The sequence below is a fragment of the Pseudopipra pipra genome, chromosome 1, assembly GCF_036250125.1.
Source record: "Pseudopipra pipra isolate bDixPip1 chromosome 1, bDixPip1.hap1, whole genome shotgun sequence".
Classification (NCBI taxonomy): Eukaryota; Metazoa; Chordata; class Aves; order Passeriformes; family Pipridae; genus Pseudopipra; species Pseudopipra pipra.
The window spans coordinates 60,523,637-60,547,833 of record NC_087549.1 but is presented as its reverse complement, the minus strand read 5'-3'; the positions used below and the strand labels follow the sequence as shown (position 1 = coordinate 60,547,833).

The following is a 24,197-nucleotide window of genomic DNA, read 5'->3' as shown; positions in this document are numbered from 1 at the left end:
GGACTACTTATTTTCTTATCTTTATGAAATGTATCTTTCTTTATTAATCAATGTGTATTTAATTTTTTTTCACTTCTGTTTCTCAGAGAGTAATATCTGCAGTGGGGTATTTTGCTGCTGGAAAACACCCTTTGAGGTTCAACCCCTCCTCTAAGAGTGTCATTTTCTTTAGGTAATCAGGATAATTCAGTGTGTACTGGAGAGGTGGAACCCTCTGTTTTTCTTGCTCTCATCAGATTGAGCGCAGATTAGTTTTCTTTCAGTGTTTTTTTGAAGGCTAAAGATAATAAATGAAGCTCAAAATTAAATGCATTTGCTTTTCACAGTTTGATGCTTTGAGGCTGTTGGGAAGCAGCAGGAGTGGCCCAGCATGGGGGTGAGCTGGGACATCAAGGCAGGCGGAGCAGGCACCTCGGGTACCTGACAAGGGGAGCAGGAGCAGGGATGGCTGTCAGAGTACTGGCGGGTCCCAGCATGGTGAGACACAAGGCTGGCCATGGGCAGTGTCAGGCAGGTCAGGCCTGGCCAAGAGCTGGAGCTGAAACACATCTCTTGGCCAGCCACTTGGGAGGCTTCTCACAGGTCTTTGACTTAAATGTGCTGTTTCCTGGCTGTCTGAACCTGGGTTGGAACTACCCTGTAGCTCTGCTACCTTGAGCGTGGGCAGGTAACTCCCAGATGAGTGGGTGGGAAGAGGCTGCAGAGCCTGCTGGTGCACTCCAGACCCTGGAAAGGTAACTGTGAGCCAAGGTTTTTTCAAACTGCTCCTCACAGGCCTACAGATGGAATTAGGGTTTTTTGCTTGGTTTTGGTTTCATTATTTTTGTTTAATTATTTATTGATTTATTAATTTTTATCCTTATAGGACATGAACATGAACCTGGAGATACACAGGCAATTTTCCTGCTGCTTTGTCCACCACATTGGACTTCTACAGTCTGTGGTATCTCTTTGGCAGACTGTACTAGTTGTCCTGTTTTCTCAGGATAAGCAGAGTCTATCACTATAGTCCACTATATATCACTATGACGGACTACATCCTAAGCTGAGAACTGAACCAAGTTGCAAGGGCTTTGTAAACTGATTGCATTATTTACTTATTTCAAAGGGATGCTAAATAACTTTCTGGGATACCAGAGACTGTGAATATGAAAGACTTCATATTTTGCCAAACAAAAACAATTAGTGGCTACAGAAATGCTCTTAAAGCTTTTACCTGGGAAATAAATGACCTTTTATTTTCAGAGATAAAATTAACACAGTTCTGTCTATGGAGCACTTCTGTAAGTTGTCTGCACAGCTACCTAGGAGACAGAAAAATGAAGACTTCCTACTGGGAAAACCAAGGCAGAGTTGTTGGTTTATTTCAGAAACTCATGGTGACTTGAGCATGGTGCTTCTGCACACACAGGCAAGCATGGTGCTTCTGCACACATAGGCACAGATCTGCTAATTGTTTGGCCTTCTGTCAGCAGACACAGGAGGAACTGCCAGGTGGAGCCTGACAGTCCCAGGTTAGTGCAGCACCAAGCCCACTCCAGGCATTAGTTAAGTTTGCTGGCTGGGATGAGCATGCTGCTGGGGGCTGCAATGTGACTTCTGCTGGCCTAGGGTGCCAGTGGAGCAATCTCTGCTTGCAAAAAGCAGCCATGGTATCACCTGCCTTCCTGGGATTTCATCCTCAGTTAGGGCAACCAGGACTGTATGGCATGTGCATTTTCTGTATACAAGTGCTGCCCTACGATAGTCCTTCTTGTGTAACCTATTGAATTTCTCTCAGGCTCTTTGTAAATTATTCCAGAATTGTGGTTTTACTCATTCTCATGCTTACTTGGTGGACTGAAAGAAACATACCCAAAGTACACTTGGAAAAACATGTTTGTAGCATTTCTTGCTTGTTAAAATATTGTGTAGCTTCACTGCACTACCATTTTAGTCTTCAGAACTAATAGCTCTTTTTGCTGTGTTTTCTTCATCACATAAAAAGTGACTTTATACATACTCAAATAGCAAAATAAAGTTTGTGAGTTCTTTTTCTTTCTTTCTTTCTTTTTTTAATAGCAGTAACTCCCACGAACTGGTACAAGGCTTGGTACTGTGCAAGCAGTTTTTCACTCTTAGAATGCTGCTACTGAAAAGCAGATATTGTGTAAAGTACCATCGATCACTGCCGCGGTTTTATACAGTTTGTCACCATTGTTCTTCATATAGCATTGAGTCACATTTAGAACTATGGTACAGCTCACATGTGTTCAGCACAGGGGGAAAAAAGTGTTGATTATTTTTTTTTTAATTGTGAAAAACCTCTTTATTATTTATAATCTGATATCAGTGATTTTTTAGTGTATGGAAAATATGTCTGATGTGACCTAGTATAGATGAGGACAGATTTATTAATATATTTAGAAGTGTGTGACATGGTTTGTTATGATGGAGAGTTGAATGGAGTTTCTAAAGATATAGAATAGCTGAGGTTAGATACTAGAATATTACAGCAGAAATCTAAAAGGCTATTCTGACAGATGCTAAGCCCAGAGGCAGAAATGGACTTTCGTTGTATGTCTAGATTTATGTCAGCAGCTTTGGGATCCCCAATAATTTCCTGGATTTTTTTTCTGACTACAAGCATACTGTATGTCAGGTAAAATCCCACTGAAATACTAGACGACTTCAAATTGATGTGTGAGAAGAGCGAATTTTCTCTTAGTCTATCAAACACCACAGAAATACATCTTTTTGAAATGTGAATTTCATGCTGCACAGATCGTATCAGTAGCCCAGATTACTTTGGAAATCTTGGAATTTTGTCCCCTGCTTCAGCCAATATAGAAATGTTTTGTTTTCCTTTCATGCACTACCTGTATAGACAAACTTGTAAAATGACATGAGGAGAATCCTGTTTGTAACTGGGATGTGGAGGAGGCAGCACTGTATGATCTTTTTGTTAGCACAGCCATTTAAATTTCACTGGGGATGGTGGGAAGTTAAGTATTTTTTCTTTCAGTGCAGCAAAAACAAAGTTCTCAAACTGGATCAATCTGTGGCACCAACCAAGCAACGCTTAAGACTGGATTAAGAGAACTCTGGGTAGATGCTGATCCAGCAGTGCTCTGTTAGTGGAGGTGTAGAAGGTTGATGGGGTACTGCTGGAAAGACGTTTGTGAAATGTGCTGTGAAATGACTTTGAAAGCTCTTAGCTAATGAATACAAATGTCAGCAATCCAGAGCAGCAGAAGGGTTTGAGAAAGGGCAATAGGCCATGCAGTATTTATTTTCCAAGTGGGAACCCTTTGAAAGTAGACGTTTTTTGTTAACTCCCAGTATCATAAGATGTACATGGGTTTTAAGCATTTGACAGGGTAGGTTAGGAGAGGTAGCACTTTAAACTTGTGACTCTCCCAGTTGATTTAGAAGTGAATATTTGTTGTCAGCTTGTAGTAGCTTCTGACAGCTCTGCCTGGTAGGCTTTATGATGAAGAGAGATTTCAGAAGTGAATTGGTGTGCAGAGATAATTTGGAATCTTATCCAAGACGAAGTCTGTTAAAGCCTACAGCAGTATGGTGAGGGATCACAATGTCTGTGGAGGTGGAGCCTGTGGGAGTCAAATAGGCAGCACGGCAGAGTGGTTTGGACAGCAGCTTTGGTCCAGGAACCCTGTGAAGAGAAGGTGGGAGGAAGGACTGGAAACTGTTGGGGGCCAGAGGGGGAGATGGTGCTTGACATGAGAGAACAGCAGGATGGTGTGACCGGTGCAAATACAGTCCTTTCTTTCAGAATTGGAAGTCTTACATTTAAGGCTGTGGATACTGTGGAGTGAACAGTCTCGTGATTGCATGTAATGTTTCTTTATTCCCTGCTAAATGTAGGCCATTGCTTGAAGGATAAACAGACAAGGTGGTTTGTATCAAGCTCTAAATGTCTTGAGTTCACATTTTTCATTAACCTTTTCATAATCAAAAGAAACACTCATCTCTCTTTTTTTTTTGTGATATCTTTTCACCAAACATTTTATTCTTAGCTCTCTGCCAATATTTCTGTGAAATAATCTCTCTGTTGTAAGACCCTGTGCCAGTTCAGTAAGTGCACACTGCTCTGAACAGTTTATCATTGTTGTATGATCTAAAATTCTTAGGGTTTTAATTGTACATAGATTATAAAGGCCTTGAAGAAATTTTTGCTAATAGCTTAACAAAATACACACTGTTTATTGCATGTGTTACAATATTTTTATACCCTCAGCTTGTTCTGCCACAGCAATTCCATGGCTCTGCTCCTAGATCAGTGCTGACATTCTCCATTATGCAGCTTCCAGACAAAGCTGTTTTGACAAGCAAGACAGGCCATGGTGGCAAAAATCCCATTCCCTTCCTTCACAGTAGTGAACAGAATGCAAGGTCCTCTGGTGCTGTTCTCCTTATGGCAGGGCCTGCAGAGAGACTTTAAACCACGAGACTGGCCAAACAGCCTCGGGTCTGTGCTCCAGCAGCATCTTTGCCATAGATGTGCTCAGGTGTGGTTTCTCTACTGGTGTTGGATATGGCATGTGGAATTTTTCCTTTGAGTAACCTGGCTTCTAGCTTCATTTGCAGAGTCCAGAATTATCATCTCAACTGTCACTTTCTAAAATCCTGTGTTATTACATGAATACATTTTAAAATCTGTTTTGAGTAAGCCTTGCCAGGTAGACAAAAACTAAATGGAGTGCAGAACATCCCTGGGGTGGCATATTTGTGAAGCATTTACTGGGTTTTTAAAATTAACAGCTGCTGATCTTTTGGGCAGAATTACTTTCTCACCATTCATACCAAAGGCAGAGCTGGAGCTGCAGATGACTGCTATGCAGTATCCATATGAGACAGAGATCTTCTCTTGATATGAACATCTTGAACTGGAGTTGAAGCTCATAACTGGGTCCTCTGTGTCCGTGAAGGGCACAGAGGTGCTCATGTCTTCCACCTCATGGATGCAGCTGGTGGTGTGACTCTTGTCCCCACTGAGATGTGAGCTTCTTCCACTGGTGTAATGTCTTGGGCTGAACTGGAGGTGTGAGTCACAACATGGTCGTTGCATTGCCGCAGGACCCAGACGTGTTCACATTTCTACCTCTTGGACACAGCTGGATATGTGGGTCACAACATGGGCCTCTGCATCCTCACGGGGCAGGCAGGGAGCTACTCTTACCACTGGCATTGTGGACAGAGTGGGTGGGAGGTGTGGATCACCACCCGGGCTTTTGCCTCCCACAGGGCACAGAGGTGCTTACATTATCTTAGAATATTTCACCAGTTTCTGAGATGTGATAAGCTGTGTGAACAAATTCTGTGCAACTGAAAGAAAATGTCAGGCTGATACAGTGTCTAACTGTTGTGGACTTGTTCGGATTGTAGCGAGCTGCAGTTTAGGCAGCCTTGAACATCCTAACTCCATCTTCTTTTTTTTTTTTTTTTAATTTTTTTGTGTATTTCTTGAGTATTTTTCGTTGGCTTTTGTAGAGACAGATCTCCAATTTTGTTTTACATGTGCAACAATTCGACACAATGATAAATGGTCTACAGACTTGTGCTTGGGTGTTTCTGATATTTTTAGAAATGTTAGCAAATATGTACATCATACTCAAAATGTGCAATTTATAGGACTGTAGTGTATCTTAGAATTTTCTGGGAAAAAAAATTCTCTAAAAACTACCAAAGTAATTCCCCTCTCTGCAAATTCTGTAACTGTGATTCCCTGAGCTCACCTGGGCTTTTAAAAGCTTCAGTTCAGAATACATTAACAGGGCAAAATAGAGAAATCCAGGGATGCAGTGTACACCTGAAGCATGTGCAAAAATGTCAAGCTCGTTGATTACATCATCCTGCAGGTGATTCACAGCTGCCAAATACCCAGCTTGCATTGTACACTCGTCTCTCTAGGACTGCCACATTCCTCTAATTTGCTTTTTACCTCTGCCTGTTCTGTACAAAGCTGTCTTGGAAAACAAACTTTGAAATTATGTCCTCAAAACAACAAATGAATTCATTATTTGGGGGGAGCTAAAAGTATTCATATTCTCTTATTTCTTTTAACATATGAAAAACTCCTGTACAGTACTTTGAGCTCTACTGTGAAGTGTTTTTTGGGGCTTAGTTTAGTTAGTTGGTCTCAAGAAAACTTAACATACATGTACACTCTGATTCTGTAGGACTAAAATATGCAGCTCATAAAAATTGCGGTTTATTGCCTTGCTCTAAGTAGTTTCCCTGTGGTCACAAACTAATTATGTCTTTCAAAGGTAGCATATTTGGTTAACTTATTTCAATTGTATTTTATTCTGCAGTTTATACTTTCTAAATAATATAAATACCACTCAGACATTTAACTCCTGGTCAAGAAAAATACAGCACTGTTGTCAAGTCCTCTTTTGGACGTGCTACATGATGGGTTTTAACAGAAAATATTCTATAGCTGGTTTGGTTGTTGTGGTTTGTTTTTTTTTTTTGTTGTTTGTTTGGTGTTTTTTGTTTTGTTTTTTTTGTCATTGTTGTTGTTTTTTTTGCTGCTTATTGTTCTGTGAGCAAGTTCTTTGAACCAGCTGGCTCAGTCTCTACCCTCACCTCACTCATTTCACCAATATGTCTTTTTCTGCTGATTTTAAGGCCCTGTTTCTTTATGGTGTTATGAAAGAAATTTAACTGTAATATTGGGTATTCGGTTGCAGCAATGGGAATAGGTTATTTTTCAGTAAAACAAAACTGATGTTGAAAATACAAATGATAGTAGAAGTTGCGAGATCTTATGAAAGCACTAGTCATTTTGTTGTGCTATTACTTTGGGAGGGGGTGGGGGATGTACAGGTTTGCAACCTACTGATTATTCAGACTCCATGCAGTTGAAGCAGAAAAGCTGAATAATCAAACAATCTTTGTTTAGTACTAGTCAGTTGCACATTTTTAAAGAACACAAATGCTGATAGGTCAAACAGGTAATTTAATTTTTCCTCTTATGCACATGAAATTGTTTATTAGAAATGATGCTCCAGCTCACTTTGCTGTGGGAGGATCCTTTGTGAGATACTCAAGATTAAAACAAACCTGTATGTTCTAGTAACACAAAGGAACATTTTTTCTTTGAAACTGGTGGGTGGATACAGTTCTTTGTTTAAGTTTTTAAAAAAGTTTCTGCGGGCTGTATGGAGAATTGCCACATGTTTCTCATAGATTCCAAATTTCTGCCATAGCAAGTCCCACTGGTTTCAACCACAGGCTCTTTTGTTTTCTGTACTCTCCTTTGTAACCCTCAGCAAAGGGAGGCAATGCCAGTAGTTCTGGAAAACAAGAAAGAGAGGGTGTGAGCCAGGCCTACACTGCTGCATTCCTCTGCAATGGTAGGCCATGCCACTGTGGGCTTTGTTTCAGCTCTTAATTGTAAATCAGTGGCATGGATAACCAAGTGACCAACTCTATGAAAGCATGCGGAGTGCAGAAGGCAGTTTGTTCAATCAAGTGGATTGGTTTTTATTACAATCTCAAGGTCAAAAATTGTTCTATTGCAGGGCATGTTTTTAACTTTTTTGAATGCCTCTTTTAGTTGTAGGTTTTTTTACTTGTTCTCACAAGCATACAAACCTTCACACACCCATGAGGCTAATAACATTCCAGAACCATTTCTCTTTCATAGAATCATAGAATCATTAAGGTTGGAAAAGACCTCAAAGATCATCAAGTCCCGCCTTTGACCGAACACCACCATGTCAACTAAACCATAGCACTAAGTGCCATGTCCAGTCATTCCTGGAACACTTTCAGGAATAGTGACTCCACCACTTCCTTGCCTGGGCAGTACATTCCAGTGCTTAACCACCTTTTCAGTGAAGAAATTCTTCCTGATGTCCAACCTGAACCTCCCTGGCACAGCTTGAGACTAAAGATATGACAACAACAATCCCCCCCAGCATCTGTACTACCTGTTATAGGGATCCTTTTTCCAAAAACTGTTAGCTGTACTGCGGAGTGATGCTTAAGGGATGCATTTATCATGAAACTGGTACTCCTGTAAACAAGCAATGGTTCACAGTTGCATATTAAACACTTTGTCTGGGATGATGAAGTCCAACAGAATTTAGGGGAAATAAAAAAAATCAGGCTGTTGATCAACCTAATTAACTTGCAAAATTAATACTACCTATTATTTATCACTTCATATTCCAGCAGTACTTTTATAGATGAAATAAAAGTGTATTGACTTCTGTGTTGTCATCAGCATCTATCTTTTAGGCATTGGGTCCCTTAAATGAAAGATGCAAACTCAGGAAAGCAGATGATAATTGCTGTTAAAGGACATAATTTACTGACTGTGTTGCATATAGTTTTTCAATTTACCTCAGTACAAATATGACCTTTAAACAGTTGCTGCCATACTGAAAGAAGTGTATTTAACTAGATGGGACCCATGCAGACTTGTACTGCTTGTACGAACAATGCATACACTAGACCCAGTACTTAAAATCTAAAAGTCTGTTCTTGACCAAGAGGTTGATGATTTGATTGTCCTTATGCAGATCAACAGTGCAGTATGTAGTAAAGGATGCTTCTGGCAGATAACGTCTCCTATATAGACAACCTTCAAGATAAACTACTTCACAGCTGTATCTTTCCATCTCCACTTCCTGAGCTCTCAGAAATACCTTTCATGTAGCTGAGGGAAGTGCTGAAAATGGTACATCTCAGAATGATGACAAGGCCTGCTCTGTGGTATGCTGAGGGAACTGAGAAGAAACTCTCAAGCCAGCTCGGGAGTTTTATTTATCCCAGCGTCAAAAGAACAGCACTACTGTTAGAAAGACCTTTGGCAGCCAGCAAGTTTTTCACTGACTGGCCTTTTGGAAAGAAGGTTGCTAGTCATTTCAGGAGAGATTTTATTGTATCTCTTACCTAGCAAAATAGCCATTTGTGAATCGATGCCACAGCATGTCAAATGTTTGAGGGTTTGTTTTTTTACCCAGCAGATCTGGAGTACATTTTAGGTTAGTATCAGAAATAAAGTGAGAGGAATCACACTTATTTTTTCATACTGTAATAATTAGTGTCTGAAAGAATTTATATTCTCATATGCAATTTTCATACTTTTTCCTGCAGCATAATTTTATGCTAAAAACTACAAATTCCTATTTTACCCAAGTGAATGCAGTATTTATTTTCCTAAAAATTTGAGCATAAATAATATAAATAAAGTGTCATTCCTTTCTCTTGCTACACCTGCAAAGAGAGTTGATTCCATAGCAGGATGTGAACTGACATTTCCCTTCTCTCCATCAAACCTTTTTGTGTTTTCATGTCAGCTCTTTTGTAAGGCTGAGCTCTGCTACCTCAGCAGCTTTTCTCCAGTGGGAGAGGACCAGGGAGGGCTTGAAGGAATGAGATCTTTCATGAGTCTGAAAGAAACTGTGCCAAGCCTTGGGTGTTAACAAAGGTCTAACAATTAATGGATCCTATTTGACCTGTTGGTTTTCAACTCTCAGGAGGCATAATACTTTCTGCAGAGAACAGCTAAGAAACTGGTATTCCACAAGGCATCAGGGATTCAGAAAAAGCAGCATTTGTCAGATTCTTCCTGTAAAATTTTAAGTTGAAGTTTTGTTCACCTGGCCACAGCAAATGTCAGCTCTAAAAATATGTTGTGCCTTTATTAACAGCAGTGCAATCCTTTTTAGCAGGCTCAGCCAATAAGCCTTATTGACCCAAGATGTAGTATAGAACTAAACTTGGTCTTTTATTCAATTTAACTCAATACTAGTAAATACTGGACCAGGTGGTTTTTTGCAGTTTTTCCCATATTTTTAGTACTGAGGTTTATTGTAAGGGAAATTGTGCCACAACAGACCCCTTATTCACTGGCTCATCAGATCAGTGTAGAAGTGTACTCAGCTCATCCGTTCCATCAATGGAATGGAAACACCCTCACACCTTTTGTTCCAGTCTGGTAGGAGCCTTATATGCTCTATAATGTCTATTGGAAGCAGTTGATGAGGAAAGTCAAAGGAGCGTATGTTATGCTTAACAGGTGGCTTCTAATTTTTTGTGGAGGTTTGGGCTACAGCTTGAGTAACCTGTAGGGAACGCTGAGTTTTTTGTGCAGAAAAATGTTCTTCTTTCAGTTATGCTGAAATTATAGAGAAAATTTGCCTTTGGGTGGAATTTTTTTACCTGAAAATGACAAGCTTTGGCAAAGAGGGAGGGAGGAGAGCGAGCTGTAATGGAAGTAGTCTCTTGGCTAACTGCAGTAGGAGTGTTAAACTCATGTGAATCTGTATTGTGAGACACACTGGCATTTTTTCTCTGGATTCATTCTGCTAGCAAATGAGGAAAATGTTTGTGTAAAGGCTAAATGCACCATCAGATCAGCTGTAGTTGCGTTGAGAGCCGTGACCGGCTGTTTGTTTCACAATGATGCTGCATGTCATCTATTCCAAGCAGAAATATTTTTCCAAAATTGATTTCCAACTGTTTGACAAGCATCAGACGAACCCAGTAATTAGATCTGTGAATTGAAATGCCTGATGGCATATTGCCTTCTAACCATATTAGTGAAGTTAGGCTGAGAGCCATTTTTTGTCTGCAGCGTCTTAGCCTAATGAGGATGAATCAAGCTTTGCAGTTCAGATTTAACAATGCAGACATAATTCTTTCCTCTCTCTCTCTGCAAATACTTCTGTAGTGAAGTATATTGGCTGTAGGCATTCCATTCTACTGTGGACAGCACTGCAGTAAAAGTCCAAACCAGGAGCTGGAGTTCTCTGCACCAGTTTACTGGTTTGCACCCATTCTGTCATCCCCTTTCTTGCTTTAGTTTGATCAGTGGGTGTTCCCACAGGATGCTAAACCATGCAGTGCTCCTCAGAGCAGCCATGACTGGCCTTGTTGTTTCTGATGGATGACTTGCACTGGTCTGTAGGATAAATGGCTTTGCTACTGTTGCCTTTGACACTTGATACCACTGAGCACCAAATAGTTTGGATCCTTTTTCCAAAGACATTAAATTGGTCAGCTTTTTGTTTGATCTTGGCTCTTGTAATAGGTCACAGTCTGTAATTACTGCTGCATGTTCAGACTCCTCATTTACACACTCCATGTTCCATGTACTGAAGAACATTAGAGTTTGATAGTGCTGAGAGTGATAGTGCAGAAGAAATGGAAGTGTTTGGCTTCATGACAGTATCCAAAGACAGAGTTGAATTAGGACTCTCAGTGCTGCCTAATGGTGTACTTCCTGCAAACAATTCCTTAAGGTCATTTTTCTAGAGAACTTAACTCCATAAAAAGGAAAGGGAGAACACTGGGAAACAGTTATCTCAACACAGAGTTGGAACCCAGACATCCTCAGCTGCAGCATATATGTAGTGATGATGAATGTCCTTTTTCTGGCCTTTCATTCTTTCAAATGCCTGATTGTACCACAAATGTTACTAGAAACCACATCTTCCAAAATAGTGGTTTCAGCCTCTTAAATAATGCAAGGTAAACTTACTAATACATATGCCTTAGTGTTACAGCTTACTAAAGATCTTGAAATCTTAGCTATTACAAAGTTGGTAAATTTATAGATGTAACCCTTTGTTGTTCAAGTGACTAAAAACAGGTGAATCAGCACAAAATTTCAGATGTTTTACTTCATATTTTATTGTCATCATTTCAGTAAACATACTGAAATAGAGTTGACTCAGAATTGAGAACTATATTGCATTATATTTAACTATCCAGTTGTCATCTTATAGAAGAGAGAAGACTGAAAAAGAAGAAAGGACAAATATGCATTATATTTCATGTGTGGAAAAATAGTGCTTTATAAATACATATGACTTAAGCTAAAAGGTAAGGTTGATTCAAAAGGTCCCTTTAGTTCAGTGAGATAATTTTCATCTGAGAAAAGAAGGCCAAGAAAAGGAAATTAGTAATCAATCACAGCAGTCTGTAGTTATGATAAAAGTATATTAAATACTTGGTGTTACAAAGTTGATTAAGGTACTTTCTGGCATTTGTAATGAGCAGATGATACTTAATTCTTAAGATTTCTTACAGATATTTAAGGTCCTGTCATTTATTATCACAATCAATATTTGCAATATTCTGTCACTGTTGATCTAAGCTTCTCTTGAGAAGTTAAAGTAGGGGAATGTACTTCAGCTTCTATCAGCTTCATTTTCCTCATTTATTTTACATTTGTAGAGGGAGCAGCAATAGGAATGTGAGAGGAATTACAAGTATCTGCAAGAAAGCAAGACTGGAAAGGAGTGGGAGGAGATGAAAAACTTGTAATCTATTTTAAAACTCTTAGCTTAACAACCCCTTTCCAGGTTGTCCTCTGTATGGAAGAAGACTACAGTTAGGTGTACACAAGGAGAGACTATCATAGAGCAACTCCACCAAGTGACCTATGAGAAGAATATTTGTATCCAAGATGTCTCTGTTAGAAATTGTACTTTGCACACAACAGGTTTCCATTGTCTTGAGAGTAGTTGTTGTTTGAACCATGTGAAGCTGAGAGGTCCCAGCCAATTAGAAGCTTACATAAAAGAGTTATTTTGCTTCTCAAGAGATGGAATAAACTATTAATGTCCAATTGAGCATCAAGGCACAGTAGTTTTGAAAATACTTATATGGGGCCTAACTCCTATTAAAGACAATGGAGCATTGGATTTAATATTGTTTCATTGAAAGCACCTTTGAAATTTCGCTTTTGTTTCATTAACAGACTGTTCAGAATTTTTATTCATCTGTATTCCTCGTTATGGAAGTCACTGTGTGTACAGGGAACAAATGGCCTTGTTCACTCTGACCAACATTTACAGGAAAAATTGTGCCTGCAGAGGCTCCAGAGTGGCACAGAGCAAGGGGAAGTGGAAAGGTGGTTTTGCCTTCGGGAATGGTCTGCGGCTGTGCCTGGAGTGCCACATCCCTGCTCACAGTCTGGCTCCCTCCTGCTACTTTTGGGCCAGTGTGAGGATGTGCTTTTCTCACACTGTCATTTGCACAGCTTTCCATGACTATATTCAATTAAATGTAAATAGAAAACACTTTGATAGCCTTCTGGTTAATGCCTATGGCAATGCATTCTGCTATATCCTATTTTATAAGGATTAACAAAAAAAAAGCCTCTTCCTCCCTGGGCAACTTTCTCTGTACAAGTGATACGGTACAGGAAGGGTACTCTATTTTAACAAAGAACATCTTGCAGGGAGAGACAACAAAAAATGTTATCAGTATCATATACACAGCATTTATAATGGGTTGTAATAGAAGTCTAAATATTTGTTTTTAAATGAACAAATAAGCATATGTTTACATGATTCATTAATTCTGGATATCCTTAAGACATTATTAAAGTGATCTGTCTCTCCAAATTCACTGGAAGACTTTGATTAGTTAGCAAAAATACTAACCATATCTCTTACATATTTCTATATATGAGAGAAGATTTAAGCATGCAGAAAATCTAGAGGAAAACTTAAATGTGTGCTTTCATTACTGAAATAAAGCATACAGAAAGATTTATACTTTATAGCTCACTGAGTATGCATTGGGAGAAGCTACTTTTGTGGCACAATTACCCTTCTTTGTTGCTTACCAATACCCGTATTCAGTGACACAAAGAACAACTGTTGTAAAAAATATTAGTATGCAGATGCTCTGCTGTTTTGTTAATGCATTTAGGTATATACAATAACTCTTTTGTTTGCTTTTCTTTTTCTGTCCTTGAATGGATTTGTATTATGGTATAGAATCTAAGCTTAGAGTCGCTGTTTAAAATGTTTTGCAGTTTTAGAATGTGCCACATATCCAAGCTAGTTACTTTTCTTTTGTTATATTAAGAAAATAATTTGGGTATATGAACAGTTTCTAAAAAGTTTGAGAGTATCTTTTCAGGGAAACCCAAGTCCCAAAGTTGCCAGCAAATATTTCCCCACTAATGAGGTCTTCAGTGACAGTTAGTGTTGGATAAATAATTGTATTCCTGAGAGACACTTTCAGATATTTTAACCAAAGAAATTTTTCTTGAAGTTCCTTAGCATTTTCTAGGTAGTTTTCACAGAAATAAAAAAAACTATTGCACAGCAAAACTGCACTTTATGTTTTTATATGAAAAACTAGCAGGCTGGTTACAACCAATTGTAACCTACATACAGGTGTTTATTTGCAAAAGCCATCATTACTGTCTTGTGTGGGTATCCATAGTATTATTTAAGAGTTATTCTCAGGCTTAGAAAAGTTTTCTTTGCTGTCCTGTGGGTGGGCAAAACCATATGAAATAACTGTCAATAACTGAAATTGCTCTGGTGAATCAGCAAAGTACTTGAGCCCAGAGTACTACAAAAACATAACAGTATTTACCAAATCCTTTCCCTCCCATGGCAACACGGACCAAATCAAATGAGGATGTAACAAGATAATAAGCAGACTCTAAAGGTAACACATGACTAACAGTAGCTTATTTCTGAAATTCTGAGCGTCCTTAACTCCAAAAGATGTTTCTGACACAGTGTGTGAGAGGTATCTGTGCTTGAAGGTTGCTTCTCAAGCAGTGACCTACTAATACTCTTTTGGTGTTCCGTAGAGATAAGACATATTCATCAGTGGATGCAGTTCCACTTAGAACAGTAGGAATCATAGTATAGACTAAAAAAAAACCTCAGTAAATCTTTTTATCACTGATAGAAAGAGCTACTACAGGTGAAGGGCTAACTGTGCTGCAGCTGATGCTTTTCAGATATTTTACTGCATGCATCAGAACTCAGCTGTGGAGAAGGCAGCCGGCATTTCACTTTCACCACAGGGGTCTTTCTTGGCACCTTTCTTGGCTAAAAGCTTGTCAGTTTCTGATAATTGTTTTTTTATCACTTCTCACAAGCACTAAATGCAAATTGTACAGTTTTGCTCTAGGCCTTCAGCACTAGGACATTGTACCACGAGTGCCAGAATAATCATACGTGGAGAAAAACCAAGATGGGAGGCCAAGCAGAAATTGCAGTTTAGTGTTGTCTGCCTTTTCTGAAGTGAGGACAAGTGAAGAGTGGAAAAAGAGCCCCCTCCCCTCATTATGCTTGTTTGATTCATACTGAAGTTACAGTGAGGGATTCCAAATGGGGCCAAAAGCTCTGACATCGTGGAGAGGGAATGTGCACTTGCGAATGCACAGATCTGCAGTGTCACTTCCAAAACAGAAGGAAAACAGAAGGAAAAAATAAATAATTAGTGTTGCAGTCCTCGCAGGAAAGTATGTGAATTCTGATTGTTCACTGAAAGCCTCTCATCAGCAAGAAAGTTAGTTTCAGTTGTGCTTCAAATAATCTATTGATGTATTTATAAATATGTTAAATTAAAAAAAAAAAAAAAAAAACCACACCAAAAAAACCCACCTAGAACTACTGCAAATCTGTGTGAGAACATCATCCCGGTTTCAGTTCCAAGATAGCTTAATGTTCTTAAAGGCTGGTAGAGAACATAGTTTCATTACAACTGCACATATTACGGGTTTTGTATGAAATGAGCATCTCAAGGCAAGGGAAAGAAAGCAGCATTGTTCCAGGGCTGTTTTTCACAGGCCTGTATTCATATCTCATCCTTGTTGTTTGCAGGAGAGGCAGATGTGAACCAGAACAATGGGACCTCCACGAAGAACCCAGCGGTGACAGACTCCAAAGGCACAGCAGACCCAAAGAATGCCTGGCCTGAGGCCAACCCAGCTGACACGACTGGTCGCCCCCACTTGATCCGCCTCTTTTCCCGAGATGCCCCAGGAAGAGAAGACAACACCTTCAAAGATCGGCCCTCAGAGTCAGACGAGCTACAGACCATCCAAGAAGACAGTGCAGCAGCTTCAGAGAATTCGGATTTGATGGCTTCACAAAAACGCTCCTCTTTCCGGCACGGATCAAAAATGGCATCTGCAAGCACTATAGACCATGCTAGACATGGATCTCCAAGGCACAGAGACTCGGGTCTACTTGACTCGCTGGGCAGATTCTTTGGAGGTGAAAGACATGTTCCCCGGCGGGGCTTGGGCAAGGTGAGCTCTGAGGAATAGAGAACTGCAAGGCTACAGGAAAATACAGTACAATTAAATGGGAAGGGTGGGTCTCAAAGAAAGGTCTAACTGCTTTAATGCAAGAGTTGACTTAGCCAGCAAGGTGGTACTTGTAATGTAATGCTTGGCTTTAGACTGAAAACAACAACAAAAAAAGCTGGGATCTGGGATCTGGGAAACAAGAGGAGCTATTCTGGATAGTAACAAGGAGTATTAGAATTCCAGGTGGCTACAGAAACATTATTGAGAGGAATTTTTATGAGTATTTAATGTGCATTGTATGTTTTTGTATGCTCTGCTTTTGTACTTTATTATTAAATATTTGCAAAAGGGAGCTGGATGAGAGCACTAAATGCAAGACACTTGGCACTAACTGAGAGACAAACTTGGAAATAGATGTTAGAAAAAGAATTGTGGCCAAATTCTCAACCTGCTTGTGAAAAATCATGTTTTAAGCTCAGTTGACAGCACTGACGGGGAGATGGCTTGACAGATATTATCCTGAATCCCAGATGTACAAAATTGTCCAGCTGCTTTATTCTGGCAAGAAGTTAGGATATATTCCAAGCATTTCATATTAGACGTTTTATAACAAGCCATTTCTTCAAGGTATTGATGAAAGGCTATTAATCGAATTCTTTCCTTTTCCAGTATTAACCTGCCTCCTCTGATAAATTATGCAGCTGGCATATTAGTTCACTGTTACTCGAGTGGCAAAGTTTAAGATATTTTTGCTGTATGCTTTGCCACATAAATGATAAGTGGAATCTTGTGTTCGTGTGTCCACACACTACATAAGTATTTTAATGGAACTGCTGTAGGGCTGTAAAACCTTCTTTTAGCTGAATTTATTGTAGTTGCTTAAGTTGTGTGTTGCAAAAAGCAATGCTTATAATTGCTGACTGGGCCCATGAATAACCTTTGACAACCTTTGAGGTCTATGCAGTATTTCTAACCTGTGATATGTGCTGTCTTATAATTTTACACTGGGACAGAGTACTTACTACTCTGTGGTGTAAAACTGATTTGTGGTGGTACAACAGCTGCAGGCTGTCAGTGTACTTCACAGCTCCACACCTGGAAGCTCCGCAATGTATAACAGCCCTTCCCTGAAGAGCTGTTGTAATGTAGAGACCACTGGATGAAAAATACTCTAGAAACATAAAACCAGCAGCTTCTCACACTTGGTAGCCAGTACTAAGCAAGCTGTGTGTTTTGTTCTTTTCATTGTTCACATTTACAAACTGGGGCCTGTAACGCTGCTGACAGTATTAGCAACCAGGCAGTTGTTTCTGTAGGTATGTAATGTTCATACGTGCAACAAGCAGTTTCTGCAAATATCAGAGGCTGTTCCCAACACTGTTATTTTCTGGAACCTGGTTGGCTAGCTCAACTCTTGCTGTTTTATTCATGTACTGTGTTACTCAGTGAAAAATAGTATATGAAATGTTCTTTGTACACAAAGGAAACAATACCAAAAAGTTAGATTCTGCATTCGGAATACACAGAGGTATGTACGTTCCTCCTTGGCAATAAATCAAACCAGCCAACTCACTTTTTAGAAGTAATGGCTAAAAAATGACTGCGAGTTGTATAAATTATGTATTTTATCCTTTGGCATGAACAAGATTGCTATGATTCTCTACAGATCTCTACATAATTATGTATGAGAGGGCAGGAGATCATCCCTTTTATCTCTGTTGCTGTTCAGTAAAGTGCTATTTTGAAGCACTTAAATGTCTGCAAAACAGTACAGAATTATGGACAATTCTAACATATTTTTTTTACCTACCAGAAGTACTTTTTTATTTTTCTTAAGAGCAACTACACATAGTGTTACAGAGTCCTGACTTGCAGATCTGAGCTGGAAGCCCAGAGAAGTTTTATTATCTTGGCAAAAGTCAATCACATTAGGACTTCAGTGCCAAAGAATCTCTAGCACTGTTCCACACAATGATAATATTGATGCATGTCCTAGGAAACATTCCTAGGAAGGTCTCTCATGGGAGGGCAGTGTAGAAAGTATTGAGTAAGTGGCACAGATAGTTGTTTCAACTATTATTTTTTTAGCCTTTGAAACAATGCCTTTTGGTTTCTTGTATCAAGGAAGCCTTGTGGTGTCATTTATTTATACATGTGTACACAGGGGAAATCCAGATGGCTAATAGTCTTACTTGTGCTTAAACCCTAAATAGTTGTTGTCATTTGCTGAATTTTGTTGAGTATGACTACTGATAGATGGTGTTCATGGATGACTTCAAATAGAATGAAGTCCCTTGGCAGTTTCCAGACTCCATTAAGTAAACAGGTCTTTGGTAAATAAGATCAAGAAAAGCACCTTAAAGGATGACTTTCAAAGGCTTGAAATGCAAAAGTTCCTAGAGCTGCACTGTTCATTTGCTTGCACTTGGTTTTGATTTATTTTGAAGCATTTCAAAGCAATTCTGCAGCTGCCTTTCTTGTAATCTTCATTTTTCAGCCAGTCCATGCCCCAGTGGGAGTGTATATCTCCACTACCCACACCAGCAAGCACTGGAATGCAAAGACAACACTTGCTCTTTGTACAGATTTAGGGCTGACATTCAAGCAAAACACATAAATTCTTTGTGGAGGCATTTTCTTCTTGCAACCATGGCTAAGAAACATGTTAATGAATAATATTCACTATTGTGTACAGAAAGGTGGGGTAGGAACAATGCCGGGACTGTTTCATGGCCTCCTCTACTCCTATGGAACAGGTTCTCCCTTACCCTGCAATTCTGAAGCTAAATTAAGAGTGCATGGGAGTTGTTAAAAATAGAAATACTGGAATGTACAGAAATACCCCTTCTCTAAGGGACAGTAAGCACAGTGGCCCTTGTTCCCCCAATCCCATCCCCATCAATATTTTTGGATAGCCGAAAGTCAAGCAAAATCAGCTTGAACTTTGTACTTTTAAGAAAAAAATTTAAGACACAATATTTCAAACAAAACTGCTGTTGTGCACAGCTCAAATTTAATTGTACTAAAGAAGAATTTAAAATGGTGACAGAAAGAAACTGTGGTGCAGACATTTTAAAAAGCATGCGAGAGAGAATAGCATAAGGATAAATTATTTCCTTCCTAATCTTTATAGAATATTTATCTAAACATTTGTAAAGCGTCTAAGCAAGTTTGTTAAAATGATCAAATGTTTACTGTGCCTCCTAGATTCTAGCCTGTATTCAACTTCAGTATGTACTGACTGCTATTTTGTTTCTTTGATGCAGCTTTTTATGCTTTTGTAATTCTTTTGTTTATGATTTTTTTTCCCTACTAAAGTTTGGATTGTGAAACAAGAACTTTTCTGTCCTGGTTTAACATTATGCATTAACGTACTAAACTTTAAACTACGTTTGTGACACAGATGCAACAAACCAAAATATTGTGTGTGACAGTAAACAACAGGCTAAGACCAGACTTAGTGAAAGATTAAATCAATTTTTCTTATACATTTTGCTTCAGTTTTGTATGCAATCTTGTAAAGTTCTTCTGTTGCCTGTATGAAGCCTTGCTCCTATATTTCTTTCCCAATATCTGTGTGTCTGGATGCAAGGAATATGGAAAGAGATGGGGCTTCCCCATCCTATAGACAGATAAAAGGTATGAGGAGCATTGGGCTGAAGTTCTTCTCATCTTGAGCAGAATCAGAGTTTGGGATCAGAATTTCTGAAACAACAGTTCCAAACCCACTCCTAAGTTAAGCAGTTGCTGGAACAGGGATCTACAAAAATGGTTGCAATAGATATGCACAGGCAAAAAGTTTAGGAACCACAGTTTTAAATAATGCCAGGGAGAGGTAAATTAATCAGAATAATTTAATAATTTTTCTTTTCTTGCACTTGAACTCTATATACATTTGCTGTGGAAGCTTTAATGTATACTACAGCACCGTGAAGAATTTGAAAAGGAGTTAAATCACATTGTATACTAGTCAGACTCACATTGATTTAAGTTAATACTTACTGTGATTTTTATTTCCAAGTCTGAGTTTTCAGGGAGTGGTATTGCTCGTGATACTCTGTTTTGTAAAACCTGCTGTGCAAGCAGTGTGCTTGTAAAAAATATTTTTATATAGTTTATGGTGGTTGTAACAATAATTTTGTTTTAATCTTTTGCTTTATATGTGCTTTATGTATTCATTAAACTGTTTATATCACAACAACCGGTGTACTAATGATTTAATTTGTTTTAAATGCTTTAATCCATTAACAGAAGTTGCAACAAACTACTACTTGTACATGATGGGTTTTCAGATCATTAAAAGAGGCTGTATGCTCTTCTCCAAAATTCAGCTGAGACAGTTCATTGGACAGAAATAAAAAGAGGTTGCCTTCTGGAAGGAAAGGACTAGGTTTTTGAATAACTGAAGCTCCTAAATCTGATATTCTCGGTTTATGATAATGGGAACTGAATCTGGCCTCTTGTTTGTAGCAGGTACTAATGAATGATGAATACCTAAACATGAATTAATGTATCAGAACTGCCAGTTTGAATCTCATTTAGCTTGTGCAGTGGTAGAACCTCTGAGCGCTTTAGATCTGTCTGGTTTAAAAAATTGTCACGAATACAAAACCAGAAAGTATTAACAGGTGAGTACACTTAGGAGCCAACATTACATAGGATTGATTTTGATATGTTCATTTAACACACATACGGCCATATACATGTTATTCATGCCTAATAGTTAACACATTATTTAATGTACTGGAACTTGCATTTTCAAGGAAATTACTGCTTAAAGCGATTATTACAAACTAAATGAATTTGGGAGTTGGACCAAGTAAATGCTCTGTAAGTGATGCTTAGAAATGCAAGCACTAACTTTTGGTGAAGTATTAGTAATGCTTTGTTCTCAATCTGGCAGCAGCTGCATGGCAAAGTTTGTTCAGAAATGGGACAAAGTATTTGGAGCTTGCTGATTTGTATTACAAGTTAAAGAGAAAATCATGACTGGGCAGACAGGAAAAGCCAATCGGCTTCACTGCTTTTACTGTCTTTTATATGGTCTCTTTTTGCCTCTTAAATTCAGAAATGTGTTAGCAACATGTTCAGGCTAAAATACACATTAATCAACTGAAGCATTTTAAAGGTCTCTGTTTCTAATCAGTTTGCATCAAAAGGTTTCCCCCTTTCATCGAACTTCTAATAAACAGGATATTTCAGTACAGTTTTTGCCTAACTTTTTCTAGAGTCTTCTATCCACAGGTATGATATAATAATAATAGTAGTAGTAATAACAACAAGTTTAAGTGGGAGCTGAAGAAGAGCGCAAAGGATTCTTTTGAGCACTTGGTGAAGTTCCAGGCTTGCTGGTGCACTTTGCCTGGGCCTCAGCCTAATGGCATGGCTGCTGGAGGGCCAGCTTTTGGGTCTTTTGGTAGTAACTGGCCTTGGCTGTTCTCAACAGTTCCTCTCATTTTCACCTGCAGGGCCCCACACCCCAGCTGAGAGTAAGATCTGGATTTAATTTTACTACTATATATGGAGGTGGGGGTGTGTTTGTTTAAACAAGTGGGAGGGGCAGGGAGAAGGTCAAATAGATCTAGTGAAAATGTAACATGAGGTATTTCTCTACCTGACATTGAATTTTTCTCCATCTGTTTATTTCTCTGCAGATGAACCAATTTGATAAAAAAGAAACAGTTTTAGACTAAAATCTGTTATGTTGGGCTTTTTTTCCCATCATATATATTATTTCCTTGTAAAGGAAGTACTGCATTATCCTTAGCAATTGACATCTTATGATGCTAAAATTAATGTCTTTGTTCTTCAGTTGTTTTGAGATTGTACCATGGTAAACACTGCCCAATAGAAAACTGAGACAAAAGCATTTTTTTTCCCACTGACTTTGTTTTGTACCTCTGTCATCACATACCGTTAGTGACAATTCTGACTTTCATCTTGTGTAGTCATGCAAAATATCTTATTTTGTTCCTGAAATGGTCTCCTGTTAGACATGTTCTGTTACTCATTTCTCTCAAAAGTTACTTGGTTTCATTTTGAGCTGCACAAAAAATCGTCCACTGCCATTTTCAGGTGATTTTACTGAATTTCTTACAAAGCAATTTTAAAAACATTTGTAAAACACAGAATTACTTCTGCAGACCCAAGATGAGCCTTAGCTCTCTTTAACTTTTTGCTTATGATGCATCTACCTTTTCATTTCTGATGATACATCGTACAATTAATGTGCCTTGGAAGCTGTACAAGCCTTAGGTTTGGGGTGATCTGTCTTCCTTATTTTATACTAACTCTATTGTTGGAATTTTTACCTCAGAGTGACAGTATTTGTTAAAAGAAATAAGCTATTAACCATGCCATGTCTAATTTTTTTGTAATAGTAAACTCTCCTTACTGTTACGTTCTCTCCAAGTTATGCTGATACAGGCAATAGTACTTTTGACAACCTGTGCAAGAGTTTAGCTTGTCATTTGCTTACCTATTGAAAGCAGAAAAGAAATAAAATTGGGCCAGTCCCTTCAAAGTTGAGAACTGATAAAATACTTTGTGGGTGGGTGAGTGTGTGCAGTCTGAGAGATGAAATGTTTATTTCCAGAAATCAAGGTTTTTTTCTCCTCTTTATTTCTGGTCAGCAGCTATAAAGGGATAGTGTGCACCTGGTATTTATATTTTTGCTTTCCTAAAAATTCCTATCTTGTTCATTCTAAGAGTTTCATGACTATATAAAACGGGAACAGGACTTTTTGAAATATTTAGAAATTTCTGCTTTCTTACCAATAGCCATATCCACAATGTTACATTCTTTCACTGTAGCAGCACCAACAAACAGATGCATCTCCACCAAATATATATACAGGTGATCAGTAGAAATTTATCATGGTGAATACTGCTCTAGGATGCTTCTGTATCTTGACCATGTACAGTTAAGTCCTTAATGCTGTGAAATCTGCTGGTAGCAGAAGCTACTCTGAGAATACTAGCCAAAGTCTCTTTTTTGCTGGAGTGATCATTCTCAAAAAAACCCACCAAACAAAACCAAAAACTCAGCCAAAAAAAACCCCACACAAGCCATGGATCATTTCAACAAGGTTTAATCTACGCCATCAATACCAACTTGATAAACAACACAGAGGACAATACTGAATATGCACCACAGACTCTGTCCAAGCAGATAAAGAACCTCTGTCATGAAAAATATTTGAATGACATGATTTATGCTGGGCAGAAAAATGCTTCAGAAAAGAAAAGGCAAATTAAAGCATTGGGTTGTGCCTCTGAAATCATTTATCAAGTGTCACAACAATGGAATAAAGAGGTCATGGGCAAAAACCCAGAAGGTATGATGGCACCGGTCTCTCACTCTGGTTCCATCATAAACCAGAATTTCTTTCCTGAACAACTGTCTTGATTCTTCTTTTTTTCTCCAGTAATTCTTTCACCTGCTAATTTGTGAACAAGGCACTAAGTGTGTTATAGGGAAATGTGGTTCTGAATTATCAACTGGCGCCTCTCCTGATGGTGTTCTCCATTGTTTCCTCCTTCATGCCATCTTTCTTATCTTCCTTGCTTTTCCTACTTTTCAGTCATCTCTAGTCTTTACTGACATGTTTGTTATTCCCATCGCTCTGGTAAGAATTCTACCTCTTTTTTTTTATCACCTATTTCTAGACAAAGATTGTATTAACAATCCCAGCACAACTCTGGAAGGCAGAATCTCCTGTACTCTACATCTCTCTTGCTGCCAATTGTCCTCTGTAAGGGCAATTTGAGCAAGTAATTTCATTTCTGTCTTAATTTCCACATTAGTAAAAATTATCAGTACCATTACAAGGATGTGTGGCCCGTTTTTTTAAAGCGATTAGAAAAGCCTGCTGAATTTGGTAATTAACTATAATGGCACCATCAGACCAGCCAGTGGGGAAGATGTCGGTATCCACATTGCTTTTTTTAACAGATCAGCAAGCTGTGAACAGCCTGGAACAAACACCATCACAAAGAGCAAATTGGTACTTGGGTTGTACATGAATGAAGATTGAAGCAATGACACCGGCATAACACAGCTATGGTTTAGTAGTGCATGTTCACAGAAATTATATTACTACTAGAATAAGCACTGAAAAATACATCCTCACATGACACGTGCTGTATGTTCTGTTGC

General features: G+C 38.7%; 1 protein-coding gene across 4 annotated transcripts in view; it reads left to right on the top strand.

The window, feature by feature from the left end:
* The window catches only part of MBP (myelin basic protein), a 115,094-nt gene that overhangs the window by 80,695 nt on the left and 10,202 nt on the right, over positions 1 to 24,197 (top strand). For all 4 annotated transcript variants that reach the window (XM_064658325.1, XM_064658300.1, XM_064658310.1 and 1 more), the window contains exon 4: positions 15,609 to 16,039. In XM_064658325.1, coding sequence (XP_064514395.1) covers positions 15,609 to 16,039 — 431 coding nt within the window. The remainder of the gene's footprint in view (positions 1 to 15,608; positions 16,040 to 24,197) is intronic.